The 16,639-nt window shown below is 36.2% G+C and overlaps 1 protein-coding gene across 1 annotated transcript in view; it reads right to left on the reverse strand.

Moving 5' to 3' along the window:
- LOC105226513 (dual specificity protein kinase splA) overlaps positions 1-16,639 on the reverse strand; it is a 73,689-nt gene that overhangs the window by 3,138 nt on the left and 53,912 nt on the right. The window contains exons 3-6 of the mRNA XM_049457684.1: positions 12,916-13,030; positions 9,674-9,896; positions 7,195-7,372; positions 1,456-1,592 (exon numbers count right to left, since the gene is read on the reverse strand). Of these exons, the coding sequence (XP_049313641.1) occupies positions 1,456-1,592; positions 7,195-7,372; positions 9,674-9,896; positions 12,916-13,030 (653 nt within the window). The remainder of the gene's footprint in view (positions 1-1,455; positions 1,593-7,194; positions 7,373-9,673; positions 9,897-12,915; positions 13,031-16,639) is intronic.

Raw genomic sequence — 16,639 nt, forward strand, 5'->3', positions numbered from 1 at the left:
GTTTTAAATCCGCCAGGGGAAGAAGAAGAAGACCTCCACTACATTGAAAAGACCAGGTGGAGTAGGACCTTGCAGTACTCGGAATTAGCGCTACATTGCAAAAATAAGAAACGAATGACGCTCTGTTCTAAACTCGGCTATAGCCGCGTAAGCGGTTTCTACACCAGTAAAGAAGAAGAAGATTGTTTTGAAATTAGATAATTTTGTCGTGAATTTTTTCCATTATTCTAATAAAAAAATATAAGGAAAATATGTTTTCTTCATATTTCTCTCAAACAACTTGTTGTTTTTTACAAAAATATGGATTTTATACAGGAAACTATTTTCTCAAATCTCTTGGATTGTCATTTTCTTCGCATAGAAACTGATTATAAATGCATTGAATTAAATTACCGAAATAATTATTTAATTACCGAAAAATTGTAGATGTATACTTATATAACATATAATAAAAATAACAAAAGTTCATTAGATTAAAAATTTTAATAGAAAAAATAATATGGCATTATTATACATTTAATAAAATTTTTTCTAAAAAAGAGACTAATTTAATATAATGGGTCCTTTAGCTAACTTTTCATCCACTACGCCACTGAACAATTATTATCTATATGAAAATTAATATTAATAATATTCCTCCAAACAGCAATCCACTTGTTCGCACAATTGAAGAAATCATAATCGTCACTATAAGCGCTTATAATCACAATAAAAGTCAGCCACAGCTGCCACAAATACACACACACACACACAAATGATTATGTTTGTATATGTCTTTGCATGTTTGTGAATGTTGCCGCACATAAAACGCTGATGAACGTGAGCACAACATTGACAGGAGCATTGAAGCAGATAAGCGACACACCGCCGCAGCGTCGCCAGGAGGGAGGAGAGTACGCGCTGAAAGGATGTGCTCGCTTAATGAGCGACGTGTGCATTTCCCCATTTAATTAGTTTGTTAAATGCTTGTGACGTTAACTGAATTTGCACAACTGATTTCACACAATCAAACAAGGAAAAGGGGAGAAAACACAAAAAAGCTAAAAAAAAGGCGCAGAAAAACTCAAGCGAAAGCAAAAGCAAAGAGGAAGTGGCTTATGAGCGATTCAGTGAATTCACAGGCGTGTAGTGTGTGTGTGGAAGGCGAAAGAGTAGTTGTATAATAGCCGGTGCGGCTTAGTGGTGGCAAGTGTGTGTCTTCCTGTGGCACGTTGAGTGCTTACAAAAGGCAGGAAAGCAGGAAAAGCACAAACAGGTGGCACATCCTGGCTGAGCTCCTTTGACGGAGCACATTCACACGCACACACACAGGTTTCGTGCCATGCAAATGGGCGTGTGTGAGTGTGTTCCAACTGAAATTAGCTGCTGCTTTTCGCTGTTTGCCATAGTTGCATACAAATGTTTGTACAGTGTTGCCGCTTATTTAAAGAACATGTTTGGTTGCGGGCTACTTACCATTCAGTATGTGCACGACTATGCTGAAGTTTTGGAAATCACTAATTGCGCACGTATAGTTGCCGGAGTCGGACTTGTTGATTTTCGCTATGGATAATGTGGAATTGGCGCCGTCGTCCATCAGCTCCGTCTTAACGCTGCAAATCGGCGGCAAGAGCGGGAGGAAGAAGAAAACAAGAAACACGTTAATATGTACGTATGTTAGGCAAGTGTGTGAATGAGTGAGTGGGTGAGTGAGAGGGCGAGTGAGTGCTCGTATGCGTGCTTCGTTTATGCCAAACAAAGTTAATATGCAAACATCTGCGTTAAATTAGTTCTGAAGCGGCGCATATTTTACAGTTTTCGGAATATTTTTCGTAAATTATTTTCCCCCTTTACTTGGCGCCTTCGCCAAGCTCATACATAATCCTTGTTCGCACTCACGTTTATCCAATGCGGAGCCACTTAAATTTTAATGAGCATTTTAATGCGCTCATGAGTGTGAGCAACAGCAAAAGAGTAACAGTAAAAGTGAGAAAAAAGTTAATCAAAATCTCTGCATATGGCGGCGGAGTGAGGACGTTGTGGCGCTTGTTAGTAGCACTTTTCGTAGGCGAGTGCATTTGTTGCTGTAAGCATGTGAATTTGTGTATGTATTGGCTTATGAACGCCCTGTGAGAAATTTATGGTTTAATATGAAACCACTAATAACCCTTTTTTTAATCTAAAATTTGATTCTGAAACAATAATTTGTTCTCCACTCATACGGCGTCGAAAAAGATCGGTAAGACCCCTTATTTGGAACAAAGATTGCCTATGAGTGATTGTATTACAATATATTAGCAAAACAGTCTGGTTTCAAAATATATAAGTCTTTTAAGAAAGCTGAACGATGCGCGTTTCTGGTGTAAAAAATAAGGTATAGAATCTTTTCAAAGTTGAATCAAAGTATTAAGCTCTATACTTAGGACTCTGCTACATGGAAAATCGCTTATAAATAGGCATAAGAGTATTATATTCTGTTGATATATTGATTAACATCCATGTCTTGTTCAGATGCTTTTAATATCAGCTATAAATTCGGTAGATCCCTAGACAACCTATTACAGATGTTCGAAGAAAAGCACTTAGCCCTTTGTGAAATACATCAATATTTAAAAATTGGATTACTGATCCCACATATTTCTTACTCAGTATCTGCAAAACTATCTCAGCTCAGTAATCCCTTGTTAAAGAACTCGAATTTGAAAGTAGCTGTTGTAGTGGTAGAAAGATCAGAAAACGTAAGAAGTAGTGGTTCAAGGAGCTTAACTTGAAAGCAAAGACATTATAAAAGGTATTTTAGTAGTGACTGATTCAATCATTTATGGTATAGCTGCCACCACAATCCTAAAAGCAATCAGAAGTCGGCTGAAATGGAGGTTTTCCGCGTCTTAGAAGATAATTATATTCATACACTCGACTACAGCTTGAGATAAAACTGTTTTCAGCAATATTACTCTCCAACAAATAGATAAGGATACCACAAATCCAACCAAAGAACTGGACATTTGTAAGTTATATCACATCTCTGGCACTTAACGCCTCCTGTGTTGCATGAAAATACCATCAACAACTTCAACTCAAGAAATATTCCGCCTAGGTTCTGAGTTTAAAGATTTCATAACAGCAATTTGCTTGAATTTCCTACAGACCATTTCGTTGCAGCGAAGTAGGCGCCCTTAGAAGCACTTGCATGAATAGTGTTTTTGTGCTTGGACGCTCGTAAAAAGTGAATTCACGTTTTTCTTCGTAATTGACGCACTTATCTTGTTTAAAGTTTTTATTAGCGAGTTAGCTTGAGGGTTTAGCATACATTTTTGCTGCTTTTTCGCCGCTCATAAAGAAATTGAATGATTCGGGGTAAAAAATATTTTCAAAGCAAAATGGCTAGAAATTGTGAGCCGGCTATTTATGTTGTATAATATCGTTTATTTTGTTTTTGTGCATTTTAAGTACATAAATTTGGCAGGATTTATAGTGAGTTCAAAGGATATCTTTTATGCATGCCATAAAATTGAGTGCAGCATATCATATTCATGTCATGTCTAAAGAGCAAATGCTTGGATAGTCCTCGCTGATCTCGCATATAAAATGTTCGTTTTTTATATTTTTTGGTTTTGTTTTAAGGGCCTTTAAGTCAGTGCGTTATGCTGGCCAATACATTTTAGAAGCTTTCTATGCCATTTGAAAGAGAATGTGAATATGTGAGAATCAGGTCGAGTTGTGTTTTATATCGTTTGGAAAATAGCTAGTGGACCAAAAAAAGGCATTTACATTACGCTCGGGCTAACAAGTTAATATGCTAATAATATTTTTAAAGAAAAGAAGATATCTCTTTACAACTACTTACAGACACTAAACACTAATCTTTAATTTGATTTGAGTCTAAATGTATATTAACTTGCGGAGTACCGTCCCATTAGCTTTACAATATGCTGAATATGAATTTAAGGGTGGTATTTAACCAAATTTCTCAAGTGTTTTTTTTAATTATGGTGTTTAATTAATTCAGAGTTTAATATAATATTTGCTTTGTAATCAACTCTAAGTTCACGTTTCAAAAACAAGAAATTATCTAGCTAAAAAAAGTTTTCGCTGCGAATATTTTCTGCAGAACCTTTCACAGCTCATGTACTTGGGAGCGATTTGTGGGTAGGGCGAAGTCGTTAAAAAATGGGTACACTTAATTTTTTCACAGATGGCTCGAAGTTAGGAGGAAGTGCAGGTGATGTAATATTCTGTCGGGGGCTCACCTTTACTGTAGTGTCTTTCAGTGTGCAGTGCGGTGTGGAGGTACCTGCAATCAAGTTAGCAGTAGATATACTACTCCAAAGTGCAGTTTTCTTCAAATAAGTGTGCATTCACTCCGATAACCGAGCGCTTATCTGGCTTTAACATCAAAAAACTGTTTGAGGAATAGAAAACCTCATTAGCAATAGCTTCAATCTTTTGTGGGAAACTTGCGAGGTAGGGCACGACTTTCCCAATTTCATCCGATTTGAGGCGAGGTGGTTGAGGCGGTTTTCCGATGTCTTCTTACGTTCTGTCGTTGGATCTTTTGACTTCATGAGAGCTCAATAAGCTCTGAGCGATAACCACAACTTGTACGACTGCGAGATCCTTTTGGTCAAAAGTGAACCATAAGAGGTCCTCCGATTTATGTTACTGGCGCTTAAAAAAGTCAGTCTCGCCGCAACTGTAGATGTTAAACTAAATACTCTGTTGAACATTCTTTGCCAAAGCTTGAGAATTTCTTCTTTATTAGCCACCGTTTTCCTCGGTAAACACACATTTGGCAAACCTATCGGACTTCCTGGAATCAATATTAACCGCCTTAAAGGGTTATTCGAATCTCAAAAAATCGATTTTTTTTTATTATCTTATTAAATTCTACAACACCTCTAGAATATTGTCTTACATTTTCAAGTTGATTCGAGTAATAGTTTCGGAGATACAGCCTTGATAACTTGTGCGCTCGAGGCTAGCCAGGCTAAGTGTCTTTAAACGCCTGTTTCTCGAAACAGTGTTTTTGAATTCGATTGGCAAGATTTCTCAAGAACTACTCAACTGATCTTTATGCAATTTTATACAGGTGAGATACAATTCTTAAAGACTTAGAAGAATGAAATTTTTTGATTACAAAAATGGCTGAGTTTAAGATATTTTTTTCCAAACAAAATCAGAATTTCATTATTAATAGTGTATATTTGTAACAATATTTTTTATATGAAAAAAAATTGTTGAAAAAAACTGTCTTTACCCGAGGAAACCTATATAATCCCTTAATAGATTTGTGGTAAGCTCAAAAAGCTTCGTCAATTTATGAGAATCTGCTTATCCACCTTAAGGGGTTTAGGAGTAAACAATGGAGGAATATCTGTCCCAGTGATATATATCTATTGTGATCAACCCTACTAATTAAATTTTTTTTTAAATAGGTGTTAGAAAGAATATAAGGATATATTTATTTTATTAACAACAGAATTTAATAACGCATGATCTAAAAATCCCTTCTGAAAAGTTTTAAAATATCTTCGTTTCTCTTATTGGATATGAAGCAAATCGCTGTCAGACTCAACTAAAATTTTGTTCAAAGGAAGCACCAAAACAAAATGTAACGCTTGATGAAGAAACTCATTAGAAGACAATAGTTAGTAATGTAGGGTTTCTATTATTATGAGATTTTAACTTAACTTGAAATTTACACTTTTTCATTGGAGGTGTTTTTTTGCGTGGCGGGTCCCAAACCCTGCGCACAACCCTATACAGGGAATGTTTCGCCTTCTCACGTTAGCTCGCCTTCAAAACGGATGTTTACCCAGAGGATACTTGGTCAAAGACCGGAAGTCGTGAGCTGCTTGAGTCATATGTAAAGAATCGTTTCTGGCCACTCCCAAGTGAATGGCGATCAGAGAACTTTCCTCACTTGCGTGAACTTCTACACATGACTCCATCCTCCTCCGCTATAATCGCGTAAGCGGTGTCTACGCCAGTAAAGAAAAGAAATTTACACAGGACCTTCTTAGACATATTGGTCAGGTAATGATCGAAGGAATTAGATTTTTGATAATAATTTCGAATTTTGTGGCACTTTTAATGTCTTACTCACCAGACACATGTTCGCTCAGCTATTCCTGGAGATCGACTACGGAATTAAGGGTAATCAAACTTCTCCAAAACCGTTGATAATTAAATTACATTAAATTCTCTACACCTTTAGTACTTTCATTCATTTATTAAAGAAAATGCCTCTTCAAAATTTATTCATAAAAAAAGGAGTTTTTTCTGGCCTTAAAAAGCTTACAACCGTTAGGAAGCAAACCGTTTGTTTTACCTACGTATTCCATGTGAATTATTTCATTTCAGTGCACTGAGCAAAACAAACGACAACGCAAACTTAATCTCGGTTCGTATGAGACTGAGAGACTGCCACAACGCGCAGCATTGCGTTGCATGCAACTGTTGCAGCTTTTAATAAAAACACAAATTGCGTAACGGTCCTTTGTTCTTGCTTAATAACTTATTTCAGTGTTAATTTGTTGCTGTCTGCAAACAAGAAGCGGCTTATGGCTGATTTACTTTTCATTCTCGCTTTCTGCTTAAGAGAAAATTAAATTGCAACGACGACGCCATTTGCAAATGTGTGTGTGTGTGAGTGTGCCTGCGCTTATATGCAAATAGGAGAGCTCGCAGTAATAATGCATTTGCCTTTCGCCCACATACAATCGCATTGATATTGCTCATGTATACATGTATGCACGCATGTGTATGTGTCTACACACATACATTTACAATGGCGCTTTCGACTGAAAGCCAGCAGAAAGCTAGAACAAAGTGCTACAGAAGTAAAAACTGAAAAAAAAGTTGTGTGCTTGGCAGTCCTCCCCCAACGCCCCTTCGCCGGTGCGCTCATACAACTCATCTCATTAAGATGAGCTTTGTAAATTTTAATTTTAATAATAAAATGTTGTTGCGCCGCCAATGCTCGCCCCAAGAGGAATGTGCGCAAAAATGCAACACTGCACATGGCAGAAAACACCAGGGTGTGTGACAGACAGACTGACGGCGCGCGGGTGGCGTAGCGCATATGCAGGATATGCACAGCGCCAACAACTGCAAATGTTTAAACGTGAGTGTACATGATTGTGTGTTGGTGTTAGTGCTCGATTGCATGTTTGGGTGTTTATGTGTGTGTGTGTGTTGCATGCGAATACATACCTGATGCCGCCGCGCGTCACATCGTAGTTGAGCACGTCGACGCCGTGCTTCCAGTACACGACCGATGTGGCCATGGCGACATTGCGGACCACACATGACAGCTGCAATGTTGAATCGATTTCGTAATATTTTTCCTGTAGCGGATCACCGAACTCATCAACAATCATCACTTTCGGTGCTAAGGGATTTGCGGATGCGGAAGAAATGGTAAAACGCAATGGTTAAAGAGACAACAAAAACAATGTTTACAATACATATACATATACACATAGACTTTCACACACTCACACATAAACGCTTGCATCTAAGTACGTGTAAATAATTTATATACCCCACACCACAGCGCATTGCGATTTCAACATTTGTGAGATTTAAATTCACTTAGCGCGCTTGTATGTGCGCGTGTGCATTGTGTAGGGCATATTCGTGTTAAAATGGAATTCACTTAAGTGTTTGTATGTATTTGTTTGTATATATGCAACGTGTGACTTATAACTGCATGCCATTAAATCGTATATTTATCAGCGTGTTGCCATTTATTTGTTTGAGTTCACCTCAAACACTTACAACATGCCCAACAACAGTTGTAGCAGTCGTACAACAACAACAAAACGAAGTGAAAAGAACTCAAGCCAAGCGATTTAATGACATGCTGTGTTGTAATGTCATGCACTCATGCGCCACTCAACACTTCACACTGATTACATTGCCACATCGTAACTCACACATACACACTTATAAATAATTAAAGTGTTTACAGTGGTGGACACGAAAATATTACTACGAATTTATTTTTATTTTATAAAATATATTTTAATTTATAATATATATACAAATTAATAAAATATGGCAACCCAAAGATTTGTAAAAAAAAATTATGTATGGTATTTCTTTCAGAAACTATTTTCGAAGATATGCCGTGCAGCTTTATGATATTTTGGTTAGTCGAAAAAGTCTTTTCGTATTACTTATCAAACTTCAACTTATTTTTTTTATTTATAATGAACCAAATATATACCATTTTGGTAGACCACTTTATGGCATTTTTCCGCTAGAAACATTATTACATCGGTGTAAAAATTTTCAGGTTTCTCGCTGAAAAACTGCGACAAGTAATTTTCGCAGACTTCTCTTGAAGCCACCTTTACTCCATTAAGGGAGTTCCGCATTGACCGAAGCAAATATTAGTCCGATGGTGCAAGGTCACGGCTATATGGTGGATGCGTTAAAACTTCTCAGCCAAGCTCTCCCAGTTTTTGCTGAGTCATCAGAGTTGTGTGTGATCTAGCGTTGTACTGATGGAAGACGAAGCCCTTTCTGGTGATCAGTACTGGCCGTTTTTTTCGATTGCTTGCTTCAATATCATCAGTTGTTGACAGTAAAAATGTAGAATCAGTCGTTCGACCATGTTGGAGCAGCTCGTTGTAGATGATTCCTTTCTGATCTCACCAAACACTCAGCATAACCTTTCGTGGCGTCAATCCTGGCTTTGCGACCATTGTGACCATGAGCTTTTTCGTACATTATTGTTGTACTATATTTGATCCACTTTTCGTTTCCTGTTACCATTCGCTTCAGAAATGATTCGATTTCATTTCGTTTCAGCAAAGAATCGCAGATGTTAATTCGGTCCATTTAACAGACAATTCATGTAGTACCCAAACATTGAGCTTTTTCAACTTCCCCGAATTTTTGTGAATTTTTTTTTAGTTAAATGAAAATCTCGCCTTTTAAACAATATATCTTCTGACCAAATACGAAAAGACTTTTTAGGCTACCCAATATTAGACAAATTCAAATAATATTTTCGGAGATTATACTCGTATCCTTGACTTGAACAAGAATCCCTCTAAGATTTCCAGAAGATATCCTGTCAAAAAAAAAGTAGTCTGATTTGAACAATATGTTCGCAGATTCTAAATTTTCTTAGAAAATAATTCATGTAAAATTTCGTGCCAATTAAAAAAATTTCCATAAAATAACTTAATTTTGACCGATCAGTTTGCATGGCAACTACATCCTATACATGTCCGATATCAATCAGCATTTCCACCAAATGAGCAGTTTCTTGGGAAGAAAAGGATGTGTTCAAAATTTCATATTATTATCTCAAAACCTAGGAGACTAGGTTTTACATGTCTCAGCCCGTCTCTACTTTTGCTATCCTATAATTTTTTTCTAATCCCCTTTCACTATTTTCGATATTTTATTTTCTTTCTTTTAACCCTGAGCACTAGTAAAAGATTTTGCTAGTTGAAAATCCATTATTTGCAAACGTACATATTTGCATGTCCGCCGCTGTATGTGCAACACGTAATGAAATTTCCTTTTTCGAAGCATTTTACCCATCACAAATGCAATGCAAGACTTAAAACCACATCATCGGCTGATTATATGATCACTTTATGATTGCATTCAGTCCCAACGTTGCATAATCTCCCACACATACACACGCTTACAACCACATTTAAGCACTCACCATTAACGAAGAGATTAATTTGTATCACACGCGGCGGATGCGTCGATATCTGACACTCGTACATCGCTTCGTCGTCCTTCTTCACGTTCGTGATTTTCAGCCGCCAATTGTTGGGATATTGAAACTCCATTTTGTAGCGCTTATCGCCCGTGTATGTGTGCAGACCGACCGTCAGCAGGTCGAGTGCATTTTCGCCCTGTGCGTTGCGACGCACCCAGGACACCTAAGCAAAGCGAGCAAAACATAAAAGACATAAAATTAGATTAACGGCTACATAAGAGAGGAGAAAGGAAGTAAACATAGAGAACTTAGAAAAAATTGCAAAATAGTCAAGTGTGGTGGTAATAAAGACATGTTAAGTAAGAGTCTCAGAGCCATGTGTGAGTAGTGCATTTCATTACTGCAACAACACTTCACAGACACATTTGCACTTTCTTTATTACTTCGTGCTTGTATTTGACGAAGAGCTTTGTCGCATGCATAATTAAGAAGTTGCAAGACATGTCTTATTATATGAGCAGCAGCAGCAGTACAAAGAGCTGCAGACGGCCATAAGATTGTGGGATGACTTATTTACCGAGGGACAATGGCAAAACTCAAGCGATGCTTTCAACTCGAAATGACACAATTGCAGATACTCTAGCTCCCGACTATGCAAATACAAACATCATTTTCCTTTTTGAATTAGTTGAAACTGTTCCTGAACTCTAAGAAGCCACAAGGTCGGGTGAGGTCATCTTTCATTATCCTACTAACATGAGTATGTATGTTTATGCTTGTACTCCCTTTTTCTTACATGTAGGAAGAATCGCTTATATGTAGTTTTTAACTAAGGAAGGGGCTCGGACGGTTACATTAATATTGTATCCACTGTTTTCAACTTTTTAAAATTTTTTTCTAGTTTTTAAGAATACACAATAAATTTTTAAAGAAAAAAATTGAATAAATTGTGGGTAATAAGCATTCACGACAGTATTAAAAATGGCTTCCTTTAACACCATGATTTCAACTTTTTTCATGGAAGATGTGATGAACATATTAACCGCGGATGAAAATATTGTCGAAGAAACTCAAAAATTTTGAGAGTGAAATTTGTTGTACAGCGTATCTTGTAGAAAGAGAGCAGAGTGGAGAACATATCGAATCAATGATTTTTCGGAGAGTCACACTGAGACGATCCCTAAAAATGAAATAAAACACTCAACTTTAGTCAAAATGGGTTCCGACATTAAAGATTTGAACGCTTGCATATCCCCACTCGTTTACGCCAATTCTCGAGGACCCGGTGCAGCATTTCAGCTATAGTGCGCCGAATGTTCTCTTTTAGCACTATGAGCATTGCTGGTTGATTGGCAAAAACCTTTGATTTAAAATACGACGTTTTAAATACGACGAAGTAAGAGACAGCGGCTACGGTGGCTATGTCACGGCGTGCGAAAGGACGAAAACACTCCATATCTGAAAGTATTAGACGCAGTACCCGCCAGAGGAAGCAGAGGAAGAGGAAGACCTCCACTGCGTTGGAAAGACCGGATGGAGATGGTTCTGGCTTCACTTAGAATCTCCAATTGGTGCCATATTGCCAAAAAGGGGATCCGACTGGTGCGCTATAAGCGCGTAAGTAGTTTCTACGTCAATAAAAAAGAAAATAAATTATCGAAATATAAAAGATTAGATTTTTTTTTTAATTTCATACTAGGTGTATCCCCTAAAGCATATTCTCTCTTCGAAGATAGTTTTGAGATCTTCGATTTCAGTCAGTTAATATACAAAAAGGACTAAAATAAGTTAGAAATGTTGGATTATAGCATAAATTATCGTAGAAAGTTTGAAATTCCAACTAAGGAACTCTGCTCTGAGTTTACCGAAGTTAATTGATGTGTGATGTAAATTTTAGTGGAAAAGAAACTATGCGGTACAAACTATGTTTCAGGATTTCTTTTCAATGGTTTATAGACACTTTAAGAAGAATGGATATAAATTCCTCTATTATTTTTAAACATTAGGAATCTAGTTGAAGAATATAATAATTATATGTATCAACCGAACAAAGAAGAAAGGGTCAAAACACTTCCATGTTCGACCTTTACTTGTCCTTTGGCACATTATGCGCGATATCCTTCAAGTCGGTTAATTCAACTACTTCTTCCATGTTGGAAAATAGTACAATATGCTACTCTAACGCAAATTGAAAACAAATAATTTAGAACAAAACCGCGAGTGCCGCTTTCATTATCAGAAAATAATAGCAAAAACCATTATAGCAAACTTCAATATATTGCATATATTTGTAGAATTTATATAAAGCGAAATTGGTGTAGCAGTAAATTATAATATTGAAATAAAGTTAATGTTTTCGCTTGTAGAACATTCCAATTGAAGTAGCTAGTTCACCAATCAAATTTAAATCACTTCGCTGTGCAACAATGCTATATATGCTTTGTCATCTTGTTTTTGTTTTCATTGCATCACTTTTCAACTAGTTAATGCTGTGCAAGCGCCGTTAGAATATAGGACTGGTGGAACGTGGAGCGTGTCGAAACTGTTAAGAGGGTATTAAAAAATGAAATATTTGTGGCAAGAAAAACTTTGCCGCTTTGCTTCTTCCATCACTGTGACTGCCTGCCACTCGAGACCTGCTATTATTTCGCCAGCAAACAGTAGAGCGGAGGGGAGAGAAGCGAATTTCATTCATTTATGTGGCGCTTGCAACTAGGAGAAGTCTTTGAGTGCTACCTGCTTGGCAAACGCTCAATTTTGTTGTCGTTGTTGTTGGAGTTTTTGTATTTTACAGCTATGCCACCTTTAATGACATACAGCACCCGTAAGGTGGGGAGTAAAATTGCAATTTGGTTGCGTACTTAGGTAAAAAGTTGTATATACCATTGCCTAGTATTTCTGGGAATCCCGAAATATCGGTATTATTAAGTTTTCATTATTGTTCAATGCAATTTAAGTGAAAAGCATAAATGTACATAAATAGCAGTATCTATTAATGTCAATAACATAGAATTATCCACTAAATTTTTTTATCAACTACATGGAAATTTCGGGATCCCGTTTTAAATTTTCGGGATCCCGAATAAAAAACACAAAATCACTAGTTAGTTGAATATCATTAAAAAAAATATTTTTAAACTTCCCGCGAATTTTTTTATTATTTGAAATATTCAACAATTTTTTTTTTTTTGCAAATATTTCTGAAACTTATAGTCGTACTTATTTCTACTTGAACAACTTACAGTCTTATCTTGCAGCAGCGAAATTCTGCAATTCAAATGTATGCTGCTACCCGCCTGCACCGTCATATTCGTTGGCTGTCCCACGCGCTGCACATCCTCAAAGTGCGGTCCATATCTGTGCGCGCACACGCACACACACACATGTGTGCGTAGATTTGGAAAAGTTTCATACGGGTGGTGGCAATCGTGTTGCATGCGGCAGGTGCAAATCGAGTTGTTGAGTTCGCAGCAATTGCGGCAAATGGCAGCAAATGACAATGAAAAGAGACGATAAAATGTGTTGATTATTTGTTATTACAGCAAGTTGAGTGAGTTAAATTTCAGCTGTGTAAGTGTGAGTGTGTGTGTGTATGTGTGGATTAAGCACAAATGTTCACAAATATGACATAATCTTATCCGATGACGTAGTGATATTGCCAAAATTCACCCTTGCTCCAACTAAAATGAAAGTTTATGCAGTTTTAGGAATGTTAAGCCAAAAGGAAGGAAAGAGAGTATCTAATAAAAATGTAATATGCTGTCATATTATTATTGACTGCAGTTTGAAAGGGGTGGCGCTGCTACTTTTCTCCTGTCTGGTGTAGTATACTCGTTCCACCCGCAGTAAACGGCTGAGGGTATGGGTTTCTAAAAATACCTTAAAAATCCTTTAACTGAAATTAATTTAAAGAGGGGAGTTGCCACATGTGTAATAACTTAAGTCATATATAATATATATAATATAATAAAATGAAGGAATAATTGCAACATCCGTGGCTAATTAAAGAAATTAAGAAATTTCAGGCTTGCAACTTTTTATTTTGGAAAATTTGTCATAAGTTTCGACGAATTTTTGTTTAATTAAAGAGATTTAGAAAAATAATTTTAATAAATATGTTTTTGAGAAGAATTGATACTATTTTTTTTAAATGTTCAGTTATCACAAACCAAAAATTGGCACGTGAAGATACCCACGATTCTAACTCTCCTTCTCATCTGAACCCAAAAAGTAAGAAAAACAAGTAATCTAGTATAATGTGGCAGTGTCTGAAACTTGAAGTTATGACTAGTCCAGACAAAATTAAGTCTCTAAAGAAGACTTTCTAAGAATTTCAAGTAAATCAGGTAGAGTAGAACTCGAAGTCATATCCTCGGTCTCGTTTTGAAAAAGACCGTCTTGAGAAAAATGCGTTTAAAGCTTTAGTTTTACTTGTAGTTTAGAAATAATAAAATAAAATCTTCTTATAGACATATTTTTGAATAGTTAAACTTTGATAATATTAAGAAATTCGAATTTTTTCTAGACTATAAAATCCCGTTTAATGATGACTATGATATAGTGGAACGAGGGTTAGTCAATAAGACGTCGAAATTGGCACTCCAAAAATGTGCCGAAACCAAAAAAACCAAAATTCTTTGACAGCACTGAAGGTCTTATCGAGGTTTATATGAAATGAATGAGCGATTCGAGAAGGCGATAATGAGAAGTTGTGTTAAAATACGTGACAAAGTATTTGGTTGGATAGTCCGGGTCAATTTTGATCAAATGATAAATTTGCTATTATATAAAACTCGGAGCAAAGCAAACTTAATTAGGACTTAAGAGCTTCTCACCATACTTTATACACAATTCTTAAAATATTCAAAAATATACTTTAAATTTAACTAAAACAAGAAATAAACGTTAACTTCGGCTGCACCGAAGCTATAGTAATCAGGTCTGAACAATTTTTTCGGAGATTATCATGTTACCTTAAGCAGTAATCCATGTCAAATTTCGTAAAGATACCACGTCAAATGCGAAAGTTTTCCATGCAAGCATTCGATTCCGATCGTTCAGTTTGTATAGCAGCCATATGCTATAGTAAGCCGATCTGAACAATTTCTTCGTATATTACATTATTATTTTAGAAAATATCCTGTGCCAACTTTTATGAAGAGACATTGTCAAATGTGAAAGTTTTTCATACCAGCACTAGATTCTGATCGTTTAGTTTGTATGACAGCTATATGTTATAGTTTTCCGATATCGGTAGTTCCTACAAATGAGCAAATTCTTGAAGAGAAAATGACGTTTGCAAAATTTCAAAACTTAAAAATCTTAAAAACTGAGGGAATAGTTTGTATATATACAGACGGGCAGGCAGGCAGACGGCTAAATCGACTCAGCTCAACATACTGATCATTTATATATATACTTTATAAGGACTCCGACTCCGACGCTTCTTTCTGGGTGTAACAAACTTCGTGGCAAACTTAATATACCCTGTTCAGGGTATAAAAATCAAGAGCACTTATGATGCTATTTATGCGGACAGGTACTTAACACTATGTTAGACCTTTCACGTTTGTTTGTGACGTCAACTACACTTCTGTTGCATTTTCACCTATGGCATAAATAAACACCATAAAAAAGTAATAATCTCGAATTGTAAGCATTTCGAAAATTTCAATTCTAGCTCGTCTTACTCTAACACTCCTGTAATCTAGTGAAAAAAATGATAAATTTAACATTTTAGATGACACTTACACTGCTCGTAAAGAATTAGTAAGCATAGAGACAGAATAGCCATTGGCCATTTGAAATTCTTTACAAGCGTTTTCCAGCTCCTTCTGTAATTTTTTTTTTATGTTCCATTCATTCATTTGCTAGTCATTTACTGTTAAACTGAATTTTTAAATAAGTTTCTTTGCCCACTTGTGGCACAGCATGACGTATACGCAACCTCAGCACACTTGCGATGGATACAGCAAGTGTATTACAGCTGTTACACAATTCCTTTGATGTCATGTGCATTTAAAGGACAAACCTTTCGTTACAAAACAAGTCACACTCACACTCACACTCACATAGATATCAAATTAAAGTGCTTGTATAGCGGCAGATGCAGCAGACACAATTGGTGCGTAGGGGCGTATGAGTGACCTACTTCTGCAGCTGAAATAAAGTAATCACTGTGCAACTGCGTTCGACGAAAGCACAATATTTTCATGCCAATTCGTTTAATCGCAACAAAAGTTTGAAATTAACTCATTTAAAAATTCAGCAGATACATACATGTGTGCGTGCAAGTGTGTGTGTGCGTGCGTGTGCCGGTGTGAATGTGGCAATTCTTTGCCGGTTTATGGCTTCGCACGCTTTCAAATGATTTTAATTGAGTTCGCAGCGCCACAAATAAAGTGCATGGAAATAAATTTCATTGTGAACGATTACTTTAAATTTAGCCGCTTTTATAGTAGGGGAAGTTTTTTGTTTTTTTGGGAATTTGCGACAATTTCACTTGAATGTTCAATGAAACCACCAAACTGTGGCTAATGGCATAACGCGCCAAGGCATCCGTTGTTTCAACTATTTTAACATTATATACATATATTTTTGTTTTTTTAAATACAACCGCTTTTATATAAACATTTTTTTTAGTTGTTGTGCGTTTTTTATCAACAAGTGGAATCCAATTATTTATTCGGTTGAAATATTTGTTACTTATTATTTAGGCATCATAGTGGAATTAGTTAAGTGCAGACATCGTTAATTAAGAGTTTATTGTAAAAAGCGGTTTATTGATTCAGATCTCAAAAAGAAAAAAAAGAACGAAACAGATTTCGAAATTTATAATTTAATGGAATATTTTCAAGTGTCTCTTCAATTAGTCGCTTTTGTCTAAAAACGTATTGTATTTATTTATATCTTTAAAATTACAGTGTTAACAAACGAAATACCACTAGTACTATCGTCATTTTTTTA

This window comes from Bactrocera dorsalis, chromosome 5 (genome assembly GCF_023373825.1).
Source record: "Bactrocera dorsalis isolate Fly_Bdor chromosome 5, ASM2337382v1, whole genome shotgun sequence".
In the NCBI taxonomy this organism is placed as follows: domain Eukaryota; kingdom Metazoa; phylum Arthropoda; class Insecta; order Diptera; family Tephritidae; genus Bactrocera; species Bactrocera dorsalis.